The following is a 16,097-nucleotide window of genomic DNA, read 5'->3' as shown; positions in this document are numbered from 1 at the left end:
AGTTTGACATTTTACAATTGAGGCCCATGGGAAAACCGTTTTTCTACCTTTTCCTTGAAAGAAGAATCATTGATTCTGCTTCTCCCCTCAGATGGTGTCTAAACAGGAGAGCATTCCCTGCATTTTATGTGTCTTTATTTACTTTTGTTGTACAGGAAACAAAGCTTCATTAACTATAAGATAACATTGGATAGATTCATGTACTCTGCAATAGTAGGACCACCAAACTTTGCCTCCAAATCATTGCTCATCTCCAACCCTCCTCCTTCAATTGCAGCTAAATTTCATGTTATTGTTAACTTTAGTCTTCTGTTAATTCTAGTCTTAACTATTCCAAATTTCTCCCAGTTAGCCTCTTATCTTGAACGCTCTGTAAACCTGAGCTCACTGAAGACACAAACTTATAAGCAGCAGAGTTAAGTTCTGTCCAACTGTTGTACATGAGCTCATTGACACATATTGGCTCTCTGTTTCCCAATGCCTCAATTTTTAAATTCTAATCCTTGTTTTCAAATCCGTTCATGTCATCTCCTCTTCACCATCTCTGATGTCCTTAGCCCAACAGCCCTCAGATTTATGTGTTTCTTCTAGGTTGACTTCCTGTGCATCCCTAATTCTTTTGCTGTACAGTCCCTGTTGACTGTTGTGCCTGTAAGTGTCAGAACCTAAGCTGTGGAATTCCCTTCCGAAATCTTTTCACTTCTCCTTCTTAAAAACTCTTCTTTAAACAACTTTATCATCTGTCCCACATCTCCTTATGTGACTTAGTAACAAATTTAATTTGCTACTTGCTCCTATTAAGAAAATTTTATCATGTTACGGGCACATTGTCGTACAGCTAACCAGTCATTATTAGTCTTTTGGTTGGTCATTTATTGTTTGTGAAGAAAATGATAACAACACAATACTATCACAACTGAAAGAGAAACTATTAGTGAATAAGTTGCTACTAAGGTGCTGTTGGAAGTGTAGGCCTTTCCCATTGGCAAAGTTGTGAGTGATTCTGATTATAGTTCGAGGATAGTGTAATCTTAATTTATTTTAACAATTAAGATGAAAATGATTGCATATTCTAATTTCCAATTTCTTTGTAAAGACAACATAAGTGGACATGAGAGCTACAACATGAAAGCATCTTTATCTTCAATGGAGTATATTGATGTGACTGATTTCCCAGCACAGCCGCTTGGTTAAAGGCCAGTACACCACTCAAAGTAAACATTGTGTTTCCACCCACGACACATTATTCTGCTGGCTGAGGCAATCGTCTACCCCAAGCCCCACTACAAAATAAGAAACATTGCTAATATGAGATAACATTTCTGCACAAGCTGGGACGTTAAGTTTAACTTTTATAAAACACCGTCTTGCCACCAGCTGGGATGTTGTGTCCAATTCTGAAAAACCACACTTCAGGAAACAGGGTTTGTTAGGATTTATCAGAATTGATTCAGAAAGAAAAGAGTACTGTTAGATTAGATATACAGTAGATGCTACAATTGTTTTTGTTTCGACTAAAGAAAACTAAGAGGAGATTGAGAGGTGGTGCTTAAAACATGATTGGATTAGATACAGTAATTAAAGAGAAACTGTTTCCAATTTTCAAATGGTCAATACCCAGAGGGCACAGATTTAAGGTGGTTGACAAAAAAAGAAACAACATGAGGAAAAGCTTTAGTTTAAAATGGAACAAGTGGATAAAAATAAAAACAGAAAATGCTGGAAATAGGTCAGTCAGCATCTGTGGAGAAAGACAACCTGAATGTTTCAGTTATGTGACCTTGCAGCAGATACTGCTTGGCTCACTGAATATTTCTAGTACTTTCAGGTTTAATTTCAGATTTAAAACAACTGCAGTATTTTGCTTTTATACGATAGTTAGGACTTGAAATGCAATGCCTGGCAGGATGGTGAATACAGATTCAATAGACACCTTCAAAAGGGAATTCAATAACTTCAAAAAACAAATGCAGGTATTGGGGAAAGAGTGGGGAAATGGGATACATTGAGTTGTTCTTCAACAGAATCAGCACTGATTGGTCACCAAATAGAATAGTACAGCAGAGAAGGAGGCTATGATAATAACCAGGTAACATTCAAGAGGCTTGTAAGAACTTTTGGAATAGTGCCTTTCTGATAAAATTCTCCAAGATGATCTTTGTGGGCTTAATGTTTATTATTAAACTGACCCTGTCTGATTCACCACATCTATGCTAAATCCTTTAAGATAATTGCTACCACAAGTCATTTATTTACCGATAGACTTGTTTGGATAATAATCGATACTTGCAGCTGTGGAACATTATTTCAGGCTAATTAAGTGCTACTGCTTCTTTGAAGTATTATCATAATGTACAAAACACAAAGGAAAATGATTGTAAAGATGAACAATTTATTGTTACTTTCAAACAAAACATCCAAAATTATCCAGAGGCTGGTTACCATACTGTACTTTAATTCTATTTTCTGAATTTGAATTGCATGGGACATAGGAACCAGAGTTCGCTGTATGGTTGTTAAAGCCAATTTAATAAAACCTTGATCAATTTGTACTTTAACTCTATTTGCCCATCTTGACTCCATACCAAACAAAAATCTAACAATCACAGCAATTACTTTTTTTTGAGGCCTACGTTCACCACCTTTCTGGAAGTGCCTATTCCAATTTACACTCCCACGTGTGAGGAGACTTGCTTCTCAATATCACCACCGAATGCTAGCATTAGTTAAAAGTTATCTCCTGACAGAGAAAAAAAATTCTTTCTACATATCCTATCACTTCACACTACGCCTCTGACACCACAGGCAAAATCTCTGAGATATGTTTGCAGCAGTTACTGGTGGCTGTAGATTCTCAGAGAAAAAAAATTCTGTGATTTTAACAAGATAATTAATATAAATTCAACAAGTCATAAGAATGGCAGGTGTAGGACATTACAATGCAGAGAGTTACACATTTAGGAAGATACCTAATTTCTTCCCTAAGGGCATTGTGGGTCTACCTACAGTACACAGATTGCAACAGTTCAAAAGTGCCACATTCTAAAGGGCAACTAGGGATGGGCAATAAATGCTGTCCAGCCAGCAATGACCATCTTTGCATGTGTGAATAAAATAATTATTGTTACTCCAAAGTTAAATAGATGAGTGTCTCTCGACCATTAGTTTTATGACCTGTTGTTTGTTGTGACGACTCAGAAAGGAGAGTTGAATGTGTTCCCTGCTCAAATTATTAGTTGGGGTATCATATGGGCACAAAGCACTCAATGGTCAGAGGAAAACAAAATGTAATGACTAATTTTGTTCGGAGTTAATTGCGTTTTCTGATGTATTGTTTCCTCTTATAAAGGACAGAATTGTGTCCTGTTGTCCAGTTCTGAATTGCCATTGATGATGGACATGTAATTATCATTTACCCCTGGTGTGTGATGGTATATAGGAGCAAAAACAGGGTTAAGAAAACTAGGCAATAGGCAGAAAAGATGTAAGAACACCATCAACATTGTTTCTTTGGTTAGAGCTATTGTTTTGTAGGCATTTTTAAACCACATGAGCATACAGTTCTGTTAACTCCTGAATGAAGCACCTAATTCCAATCGTTCATCTTCCAATCATTCCTATAACAAACAATTTCTGATTCAACTACAACACAGAATACAGCCAGAAGTGCAAAATGCTGAACCAGACATATAAATGCGACTCAATGACCAGCACAATTCCAGCCAGACTTTAACAAGTGTCACCAAGATACAACAGAATGTTCCAAAAGCCAAATCTCTTTCATATCAAACATTCTACAGTATTTTGTTTAGATTGACTTGTTGAAAGAATGAGCAAATGAATATGGGGGTGCAACATTTCACAAACAGAACATTTTACTTGCGCTCCAATCCTTTCTTTTAAAAAAAACTTAATCTCAAATACAACATCTCTTGGTTAAATGTGCTGCAGCATTTAACTGGGTAAATACACAAACAGTATATGTTGAAAGCACATGCAGTACACAAATCAATCCGATGAACAATCTCACTACAATTACCATTCTCCGCTGCTTGCTTGAGGTTTTCCAGCATGGTATCATAGTGGATCCTACACAGGACTTTTTCTTCGACCAGCCCAAATTCCTCCCCAGTGGAGAGCTGCCTCTTACAGGAGAAACAAGCAAAGCATGCCAGGTGGTAGGCATTACCCCGTGCTCTCCGTACCCAGTCACTGGCATAGATCTGTCTACCACAACGGGCGCACTTCGTGCCAAACCGGCTGGAAAAGAGGAAACAATACATCAGAAAATGCAATTAAGTCTCAGATGTGTAGCTGAAGTCATGTATCATAAAATGTCAGGAAATGAAGCTTTAATGGTGGGTGGTCTGAAATATTGTGAGTTTTTGAGCATGACATCTAATGAAAAAGTAATTAAAGAAATCTGGTCCTGCATGCCCCCAACATTAATTCATACCATTAGAAACAGCTGAAGACATACCTGCTTTAGTGAATTTGGTAATCATCATATGACTCTTAAACTAGGGGCCTGATCAGGGTTTCAGAAAAGGACAACTCTCTTCGCTGGATTATAGATTGGCCCGAGGGTGTGCTCCCCCTCCAGTAAAGATTAAGTTACAGTTTGTAAATGTTAATTTCCTACAACTTTTAAATGATACCTTCATAGAAGTTTGTTCCATCTTTCCTATTTATGTATCATAATCAGGCGTGTTAAATGTTACTGATTTTAAATTGGAGAGTCACTCCTATAGTTTATTAATATGACACATTTTAAATACAGCACATTTTTAAAAAATAGTTCCATATGTTTAGCTGCGTTCGTGATCTCTATTTCTTTTTGATCATGAATCCCACTGAGGAACGCTTTCTCCCAAAAGTTGACGGCTCTGCTTATTACATTGTAACTTTGTAATTTTCTTTTTGTCCTGTTTGTAATTAACAATCCTTTGTTTACTACAACTCCACAATCCAAGTTAAGGCAGTTCTGAGACTCAGAGACAAAGCTATAGTTTGGGAGGACGAGCCAAGAGAAGCAAAGACCAGACGATGCAATAAGGTGTTTATAACACACAACCTGCAGACGTTATTTAACATGGATTTGTGTTTATTTGTTTAAATGCCATGACGGTATTAATAATCTTTTACAGGCAAAACTCTATCCTTACAATTCAACTTTTAACTCCTTCAGTGCCGAGTCGCAGGACATACAGCTGTTTGCATCGACTATCTTCGACATAAACAGTTTCAATTATTGTGCAATTAATTTGTGATATACATAATAATTTTAGAAACGGAATCTTCAACACCATATTCCAATGTTCAACTTCTCTCTCTTCCTGTGTTCCTTTCCAGTTTTCCCAATTGTAATCTAATGATCACTATTGGCACACGCGGATTTAATTGTAAAGTGTATCAAACAAAGCTATTAAATTTGAGCGCATGGTGGATTTTCAGAAGGCAGTATGTTTGTAATTCTCAGCATTGTTTTACAGCACTTCAATTTAAGAGTCAACTTGTATTATTTCATAATACATCAACAGATTACCCTATTACTAAATGCGTACGTTTCTGAGCGGGCTGGTGCCGCATTAGTGAATTTTCACAAGACTGACAGACACCAGAATCAGAACTGAAAGTTGTAAGTTCCACCGATAAAGGTTTTCGGATGGAAGATGTGGGCCGAGGAAACCAAAAATGGGCCAGCGTGGAGATGTCAAGCTGAGATTTCAGTGACCATTTTTACCACCTAATTTCTGAAATCTAATATACCATTTTCAATATTTAATTTAGCGGCCAACATGTACACATCTTTCCACGGTAATGTTTAAGACACAATGCATGTTTGACTTGTAGTACAGTAATATTTGACTGTAGCCTATAACTTCCAAGACGGTTTGCACATATGTATTAACTAAGTAATCAATATTCAGTGATGATTACTTAATTAATCCAGACAAAGAAGCTGCATTTAATGGCTGCTAAATAAATAACCATCTGTCATTTGTTCTCTTTAGTGATTTCATTTTTAAAATCATTTCTTCACATATTTGTGGTCTGATGGAGAAATTATTCTATTAACAGTTTTTTACTAATGAGCCTAAATATAGTGTGTTGAACTTGAAGATTTAACTTTGAAGGAGAAACTTTAGGCTTTCCTTTTAGATTGCCTTTTATAAAAAGTTGCCAACACATCACTTGCAGTGAAGCAGAATTTAATTTCTTCTAATTTAATTTAAACAATAAAGAAAACTTATTTGTGAACTTATAAAAATATGTAAAAATAACAAGCATTAAAGATTTAAACAAAATAGTTTGACTCAGTGAACAAAAAATTAACTGACAGAGGTAGAAGAACTTTAAAACATTATGACTTGTCCTAGAATCCAACAAACAAATTTCTAAGTCCTGCTACCAGTAGCTGCACTCAGTTGAACAAACAAAACCCAATTGGACAGTGACCCTTCAGCCTCTCCAGGCTTGTAATTTGTGTGCAATTGTCCTTTAAACATTGGTAATTGCCTTGATTTTGTGATATCTGTTTTCATTAAAAGCAGAGCTTTTTCAGTTTAGCTGCTCTCTCCACATGCCTGCTGGGGACCAAGACAACACCATCCTTTCACATTGATCGTGTACTTTAACAAATTGCTGGCATTTATGTACCATCTTAGAAATATGTAGTACAGTTTTGATTTGGCTAAAGGCAGAGACTTAAATGGAATTTCTCTGCCAAACTGTACTGAAGCAAAACAGAAATACATTAAACAGAAACATAATTACCATCTTACAATAACATCTCTTCCCCTTGACCCAGATAGGCTTAACACCTTCTAAAATGAATGTATATAAAACTTTGTTAAGTAAGTAAAAGGGTCTTGTGAATACAACACAACATGCAACTATTAAATTCAGTTATTTAATTCTGCCTTCAATCTCCAACCTATTTTCCAAACTTTTCTTGCCATACCAAACCCTTCCCGAACCATTCATTTCCTGTCCTCCCCACCTCCCCAAGCCCATCCTCCTGCTAGTGCCTGACCAAGCAGAGCATAGTCCAATGGGTTTTTACTACTCTCAAGTACCTTAGCCAGTATCAACAGGTTATTTGACTGTAATAAGCTTCACAGTTGGGCTAATACTTTTCTCAGTTGAATATTCATATGTTCACTCATATTCCAGCACCTATTTCTTACCAATTTACATAAATGTTCCAAAAATGCTAGTCAGTGAATGCTTTAAAGTACAGTAAATATCCTTCTGTAAGTAAAGTACAAGTATTTTTGAAGCATTGCTTTCTGTTCTAACCACTGGAAATGTATTACCAGATGACTGTCTTTTGAGGGGAAGTACTTTGGTAGAGGCAAGTTTTTAATCCAAAGAATATTCTAAGATTATAATGTTCAACATCTACAGCTCTATAAAGATAACATATGTTTGCTCCGTGCTTTGTTCTCAGTTGGTCCAGTTTCATTTAGCCTTACGTTCATGCAGAATATTATTGCAGGAAGCAATATGCGATGGGAAACATAATAGTTTCTCACAAACTGAAAAAAGGAAATCAGTCTTTAAAGGGTAATAGAAGCCAGAACTTGTTATTGTTGCAATTTTTCCTATCAATCAAAATAAATAGGAATTCAAGTTATTTTCAAAAAGCAACATTTGTAACAATGGAGAGTATTTTTAGAAATTTGCCAGAATACTGATGGTGAGCATATCCTTAGTTTACAGTCTGGAGAGTTTATTTCTTTTAAGGTAAGAACACATTTATTTAACTGCCAATAGTGCAGATTTATAGTCAGAAAAGTGATAAACCAGATTTCCTCTTGCATTGCCAAAGCACATCTGCAAGTACTGTATTAAAACAGTAAATCCCAGATGATGAATATAACCTCCTTTAAGCATTCATTCCATAAGAAAGTTTAATTATATTTTGTCACTGGATTGTCAAAAATATTTTATGAAGTCACCATTTACATATTCGTAGCCTGGGGCTGGTGCAGATGGAAGGTAAAAACAAAAATCCTGCTCAGGTATGAAATATGTAAAGTTTCAACTTAATTGTCGGATTTTCACCTCTAAATCCGAAGGTTGAGATTCACACCAAATATTTTAGCATGAAAATGTGGAGGAATGATTCAATGCAGCACTGAGAGATTACTGGATTTTTAGGAGTTCCCTCCTTTATATAAGACACTAACTTCAGGTCCTATCTGCATTCTCAGAGATTAAAAAGACCCATATCACTGGCTTCAAGCAGAGAAGGGGAGAAATATTTATCCTTAAATCAATGTCACCAGAAACACAAAATATGTAGTTATTCTCACATTGCTGGTATTCAGATCTGTGTGTAAATTGGTTGCTACAGTTCCTATCTTACACTGACTACAGTTCAAATATATTGCTTCAGGACTTTAAATTCATACTTTTAAAAGTGTACTTTTTTCCTTTTTCTTCTAAGTGTGTATTGAATTGATAACTATTCAACTACAATACATTAATTCCTGCTGCAGTCATGCTGAGATTAGGTTTACAATAGTTGTCAACATTTTCTTGCAACTTCATAAAACTTCACATTGGCATCACCAGCATTTGAATGTATGGAGTTGACAGGGCAGATATTGCAAAGAAAACTTTTCAGCACAAAGCAGGCGATTGCTCTGAGACACGCAACTTTGATGCAATAACCCCAAACAAGTGTGATATAAATATATCAATATCAAAGATGTTTTTCTATATCTTGCAAACCATTCCCTATTTGTGATTCTTGAAATGATTTTAAAATGCTTTAAAATCTGAATTCACAGCAGCTGAATTCTTGCCCAAAGGATTTCTGCCCCAAGCTGTCTCAAACAAAGCATTCTGCACCATTAAATACATCAAAGTCATTGATTTTTAATGCACTCCTTTACTTCACAATTCCATTGAACACACTTTCACTATGAAACAACTCCCAAGTCCACAATGTACAAGTCTGAATTTAATTGTGAAAGAATTAAGTTTAAATGAGATCATTTTTCACTTTGATGAGCAACTGTCAGTCAATAGAAAGAAAGTTTCAAATAAAGAATAAAAGATGTTTAAAGTGCAATGTTCAAACTTCAATCCAATATATTAAGGTTTTTTCTAAACCTTCAGTCAGATGCATTTTAACCATGTTCCATGCAATGAAATTTTGAGATGAGACGCAGTTCTATCAATATACTTGATAAAACCTTTAATTGCAGATGGATACACTGAAGACCAGCTTAAAGTATTAACAACCAAATATAGAAAATTAAAATACTGCTAATTTGACTAATTAGAACATCCAAATGTACTTTAGAGTTATTAATATCAAAACATAATTTGGCTTAGACTGTCTTTACTGAGTGTCATTGAATCTTCATATAAAATAAAGCTTGAGAGACAGTATTGGTTGTCACAGATATTGACCAGCCTCCATTTCAGTGGAGATGGAACAAAATCATTGATTTTGAAAAAAAAAAGGCCATTGCAAAAGCATTAGATTATTACAGATTGTCAATTACTATTCCTGTTGTCCTTCAGTCTAGCTTTGATACTGGAAATATTTTCAAGATTTATTTCATGTATCCCTTTCAATGAATTTCTTGCATGTAAAAATTCTTTAACTCATATTATGTATTTCTGAATTTAAAGATTTTGTTTCAGATGCAGCTAGTATTCTGATCATATTGTCTCAATATGTTGTGATTTTTTTTGTTGGATTATGATGTTATCATTTTAGAATCTGGCCAATTTAACCACATATGAACTTGTGTCCCAATTTGTTTGCTGCAGTAAATATTTTTCATTGTTTTAACATTCTGTCTAAATAGGGTAAATATAAATTTGTATTTTTAAATGATCACATTGCAATTCAAACTAAATTAGAACTTAGGCTGTAGATCCGTCTTACACTTTGAAGAACCTATGTGTGTTATGATCTGCTGCCAGTCACAGGGAGATCAATCCAGAGTTCTGTTTGAACAGATGTATGTTGGTTCATTTAAGTTTCCAAATTGGTTTTAATGGACTTCTTAAAATGTCAAGAAAATTGATATGGGTTGTCAAAGTTCCATTGTGACATCACTATTAAAGGAAAATTATTTGTTCCCATAAATCTGGTGTTATGTGAATGTTAAAAAAAAAAGTCTTGGCTGCAGTTTTCAGACTTTAATTGGTAAAATATTGCCTTGTGGGTATTTGGCTGCCATCAGTATAACACATTCATCAGTCATTTGTTAAGCTTAAACTTGATCAGTAAAAAGAACAATGTCTGAAGCCAAACAGGTACCAACTTTGGCTGCACTACCAACTATGCAACAATGTTAGAGCCAATTGCTTGGCTTCAGTTTATTTTCTTGAGTGCGATCTGTACTTTCACTGTATTTATTGGAACCAAGATGTTGACTGGTCTCAACATAGATCCGGGTAACTTTTCAAACACAAGTTTTTAACGTTGCTATTATGGTAAAAACATAAGCTTAACTATTCATATGCTGTTTTCCTTTGGATAAAAATATGTAATTTATTAAACAAGATCTTATAGTTTCTATTGATTGGGAAATCCAGATGAAGATCCAGTGCCCATTTTTCAGGAAATAACCAATTTTTTTAAAAAATCATACAAATAATGAGTTAGTGTTTGTGGAATCTCCAAACATAATTGTACAAAACTGAAGCACAGAAAATAAATATTTGCAAAGTAAAAGGTACTGAAAAAAGTTTAAATTTGACAATAAATTATGACACCTGAAGCAAATGTATCATATTGAAGAATAAATTAACTCAACCTAACTGTATTTTGAATAGGACAATAGGAGTAGACTGACAGAATTACTTTAATTCATATTTGAAAATTACTAGTAGATGCAACTGCAAAATATTCTTTGTTGTGTTTAGTTTCTCATGGAATTACTCAGACATGATATTGCAAGAGCACTAAATTGCTGAATGATATTCTGAAAAAGAATATATTATGATCATTCAATCATCCATGATCAAAGATTGTCCTTCAATACTTCCAAGGCACACCAGTTCAATTTTTTAAGCATAAGACGGGCAACTCAATAAACTTGCTTTACAAAACAGCACATCATTCATAATATGATACATTTGCTTCTATAATAATAAGAATCTGAATTCTTAAAGCAAGGCAAACCCACAGTGAAGATTGGAATTTGTCAGTCTAAACTCCTGTGTATATGTGATCATCATTCATGATACGGAGGTACTTTCCCATTAGGAACTAGATCACTCAATGTTATAAAGTTTTATTGGGACAAATTGTAATGAACCATTACTTTTATTGTGCAATATAATTTTTGCAATGAGAAAGAATGCCTCCTTTCCATTCTTACTTTCATTTTTGTTTAAGATAATTTCATCCGTGTAAAGTTTTGATATCCTCATGTAGTTCTATTGCAATGTACCTTTAGAGGATAAGATGATACTTTTGCTTGGCTTTGGAGTGATGCCTATATTGTTACTTAAAACCGTACTTTCGAAATCTTCTTTAAAAATTCTTATTGTTCATTTGTCAAGCAATCTAAGTGTGTTTCATTTATTTATAGGCATTAACATTTATTGTTATAAAGGAAACATCATGGTAGTTGTTTTAAGGTACATCAGTGTATTTGACAAAATATAAGAATGCCTGTATCTGAACAAAGTGTATGTTTAATCACCTGAATGTGTTAATAAACCATACAATCATAATATAGCAAGAAAGAACTTTCAGGACAAAGAACTATCCAACTGATGCAATTTTTGTGCCTTAAGATAAGCAAGTCTGCCTACTGTAATATATATTCTTATATCGGTATGAAGTTAAAACTTCGAGAGAATTATTCCAAGTTTTAGGCTGTGAAATTCAGGTGATTATATGTAAATTAGTTGTGAAACTTGTGAGAATAAAGCTAGCTTTGGGCACCTACACTGAGAAATATAACCGTGAACGTGAAAAAAACCCAGTCTAACCAGAAAAAAAGAGATTTACAATATTTGAGATTGTTTATATAAAAGGTTAACTATAAATAAGCTAATGCCATAAAATGAAAGTGTTTGTCTACTAGTTGTAGCATCTGGACGCACAATAAATAAAACATTGTTGAAGTAACCCTATCATCTGAAATCATTTTGTCTTCTTTATGTTTCTAAATGTGTACCAATTGACAATTCTACCCATGCAACCGTCCATACAGTTCATACACCAAGCATCTGCAGTACAATCCAAACATCTGAATCTCCTAACTTCCAAAGTTTTCATGCCACAGCCAATACCCACAGAGTACCAACACAACAGATCAGCACAGCACTGAAAACTAATAACACCATCACTTCCTGGATTCAATTTCCACAGTCATTCTATAATCAATTTCCCACCACCACAACGATCTATGTATTCACGCAAACAGTTTTTAAAGAAAAGTTGAAACAAAGTTAAGGATTAAAAAGGCTATGAAGCAAAGCCCCCCTTCAACAATCCTACCCTTTAAAAAGATACCTAACAAGTGAGAAGGGAAAGATATAAAAGAGATCTACAGGGCAACTTTTTCACACAGAGGGTGATACATGTATGGAATGAGCTGTCAGAGGAAGTGGTAGAGGCTGGTACAATCGCAACATTTAATAGGCATTTGGATGCGTATATGAATAGGAAGGGTTTGGAGGGATATGGGCCGGGTACTGGCAGGTGGGACTATATTGGGTTGGGATATCTGGTCAACATGGACGGGTTGGACTGGAGAGTCTGTTTCCATGCTGTACATCTCTATGACTTCTTTTTAAATCATGCCTGTAGGTTCATATTTGACACAACGCAGATCTTCTTTCTAGAGTAGTATCAATGTTGGGCTCATAATGCTTTACTTAACCATAAAGAATCAGGCATCAAAGAACTCAGTTGAATTAGGATTAATTTTACTTTGAATTGGGATGTAATGTACATACTCAGTATCTGAAAAGGCAGAACTCTTGTCACAATAATATTAAAAGTGAGTGTGATGTGTTGGATTCCAGGACAATATCAAATAATGAAGCAACAAAATGCTCTTGACGGTCAATTTATTCGACAAGGTTATAGTTTGGATCGATTTCAAACAAAAGCACCGTTACATCGGCTGTACGATGTCATGACGCCGAACCCTCTGAACTCTGGGAACTGTGTTCAAATCCAACTTAAACAGATGGGATGAATGTCACATCTGTTTGATGGCTGCAAGGGTCTTGCGTGAAATGAGTCTGGGTAATTTCAAATCAGCCTCACTGCAAAAGTCAGCTGACGGAAAAATGACTATAAATAGAGAATGTTCTTCAGAAATTGCAATCCACGTAGTAGCGAGAAAACTTTATATCTAAATATATACAAAATTGTATTCGCAAAAAAAAAACCCGGTGCTGATAACATTCATTTAAAATTTACAGAAACAGATGTGAACATATACCCTGTGAGCAGTCACTTTAGCCGTTAATGTACATTATTGGATAAATTCTGCTGTGATTGTCACAGTCCCTGAAAGAACAAGCCAGAAGATAAAGCAGCTACCTAATAGTTCATTCCAATAGAATATTTTGCCATAAGAATGTCATAATGTATTTTTCAGATTTTTAAAATTAATTTAGATATTTCACTAACCTCCAGCAACCTCACCCCACGCTCGGATGGCTGGCTTGCTGTTCCTAATGCTGGTCTCATTTGCCATCCAGGATGACACGACTTAGGTGTGTGAGATACTCGAACCAGCAGTGTTCCTGAGAGTCCCCCCTAGTCTGTGGACCTCAAAACCTGATGATTTTATCTCTAAGCCACAGGGTTACTTGCAACTTTTCAGATCATGCCCATACAACAGAATATCCCTTACTTAACTGGGAATATCCCTTGCTTAACTGGGAATTGTCTGTTCAGTCTTTATTATGGATTTGCTGCAGCTCAGGGTAGCCCTGTCAGCTTTTGTGGTTCCTTTTATTGTAGTAACGCAACGATTTTAAAAAAAATTGAAGACATTTAGACTTGCTACTCAAAACTTTCAACCGAGAATTTGAATATTTGACCACATGATGCGTCAGACTGTGTGCTGCTCCTCAGTTGGTTAGCTTCCGCGTGGTCGAATCCGGCTCTGTCTTTTAACGCATACATTTTGCAGCCTGGACTCAAATACAATATTCTGGTTTCCTTGATATTTGAGCCCAACTAAATCAGCTGAAGGTTCGTGAGCAAGCGTTTTGCATTCACTGTTTTCGGTTTCTACACATGCCCCATGGAAATTTCAGGCCTTGTTCACTTGCTGTTTCCAGCTGAAAAGGAGTTTGAGAGTTCACTCTTACAAAAGATGAGAGCAGGCCAGCAGAAATCTCTTCTTGCTGCTATCTCACGGTTCCTATTAAAGACGACCGACACTGTCGCCGACTTTGTCGAGGGAAACCCATTCAATGGATTCCCAATGTATTTTCCGCTTGTCCTAATAAGCGACCAGAACGTCTACAAGAGGGGAAGGCCTTGATCTCTGTCAGTGAGGGCCTGTACCTCTCTCTCTGTGGGAGACCATACATCTCCCAGTGATGGTCTGTGCCTCTCTGTGGGACACTTTATATCTCTCTGTGGAGGCCAAAATCTCTCAATGAGGGTCTATATGTCTCAGAGAGGATCTCTCCCTTTCTCAGAGAGGGGTCTATATTCCTCTCTGTTGGGAGCATTATCTCTCTCTGTCAGGGTCTGCATCTGTCCCTGTGGGAGCCTTTATCTCTCAGTGAGGGTCTGTTTCTCTCTCAGTGGAGGTCTGTATCTCTCTCAGTGGGAGCCTTTATCTCTGTGAGGGTCTGTATCTCTCTCGGTGGAGGCAATTTCTCTCTCAGTGAGGGTCTGTGTCTCTCCCTCTCTGTGTCCAGGTATTATCTCTCTCAGTGACCCTCTCTGAAGAGAAAGGACCAGGCAGCACCGAGTGGTGGGATGACATCACGTGGCATTGTTGTTACCATTTTAATTGGATACTTTAATTTCTTGGTTCCAGCCTGGTTGCTAAGAGAACATTATGGACTCGTAAAGCGAGCGGCTGTAGATCTAGTGTTGAAACATATAACACGTTCTCCGAAAGGAGGGAAATATTTAAAACGCTCACATTGTTTTCACTATCAGGAATGAGTTTTATTACTTAGATAAGAGGAATGAGAATGTGTCAATCGCAGCCAGTTTCTAGCATAGCAATAATATCCTCGCACACTGAGGAATATTATTTGATAATAGCTTTTACAGTATATAGCCAACATACTAAGGCATCTGCAACACAAAAAACATTGTTGGAGAAACTCAGCAGTTCTGACAGCATCTATGGAGAGAGAAAAACACTTAATGGGAGGTTAACCACTCAAGGCTAACTGGTCTGGAAACATTAACTGTTTTACATAGAACAGTCCAGCACAATACAGGCCCTTCGGCCCTCGATGCTGTGTTGACCTTTTATCCTGCTCTAAGAAAACTAACTTACATTTTGCTATCATCCATGTGTCTATCCAAGAGTCGCTGAAATGTCCCTAATGTATCTGACTCTGCTCCCACCGCTGACAGTGCATTCCACACACCCACCACTCTCTGTGTAAAGAACCTTCTCTCCACACAAGCTGCCAGACCTGCTGGGTTTCTCCAGCAACTTCGGTTTCAGTTTGATTCGTTTCTCCAGCATGCGCGGTTCTTTGTCTTATTAAACTCAGACATCTGACTGCATTTCTCCAAAGGGAAGTCTGCTTTCCTCAAGGAGGGCGGCTTTTGTTTAAACTGCTAGCAGTGGGTTGATAAACTTGAATACACCCCGGGAGTTCAGTTGACAAGACACCGCCGCCTTGGCGTTTACGACAATGTAGGAAGCACTGGATTGTGTGTCTTCCGATCTGTTAGACATTTAAACCCCAAGTTATCCAGCACAGAGCGTGAGCGTGAGCGTGAGCACAGGAACGGAATCTGGGGGAAAGGGGCTCCAGGTGAACGCCGCCGTGCTCTGAAAAGCACGTTACAAGCGCAGTGCCGCCTCAGTGCGGATTGTCGCTGCGTAGAAAATCAACCCTGTCCATGCTCGACATTCGCAAAGTCGCAATCGAATTTCCAAAGA

The 16,097-nt window shown here is 36.6% G+C and overlaps 1 protein-coding gene across 2 annotated transcripts in view; it reads right to left on the bottom strand.

The window, feature by feature from the left end:
- Nucleotides 1-16,097, bottom strand: part of lhx6a (LIM homeobox 6a) — a 58,384-nt gene that overhangs the window by 33,189 nt on the left and 9,098 nt on the right. For both annotated transcript variants that reach the window (XM_060841375.1, XM_060841376.1), the window contains one exon: nucleotides 4,040-4,260. In XM_060841375.1, coding sequence (XP_060697358.1) covers nucleotides 4,040-4,260 — 221 coding nt within the window. The remainder of the gene's footprint in view (nucleotides 1-4,039; nucleotides 4,261-16,097) is intronic.

This window comes from Hemiscyllium ocellatum, chromosome 21, assembly GCF_020745735.1.
Source record: "Hemiscyllium ocellatum isolate sHemOce1 chromosome 21, sHemOce1.pat.X.cur, whole genome shotgun sequence".
In the NCBI taxonomy this organism is placed as follows: domain Eukaryota; kingdom Metazoa; phylum Chordata; class Chondrichthyes; order Orectolobiformes; family Hemiscylliidae; genus Hemiscyllium; species Hemiscyllium ocellatum.
Note: the sequence above shows the minus strand (reverse complement) of the source record. Positions and strands in the feature narration are given on the sequence as shown.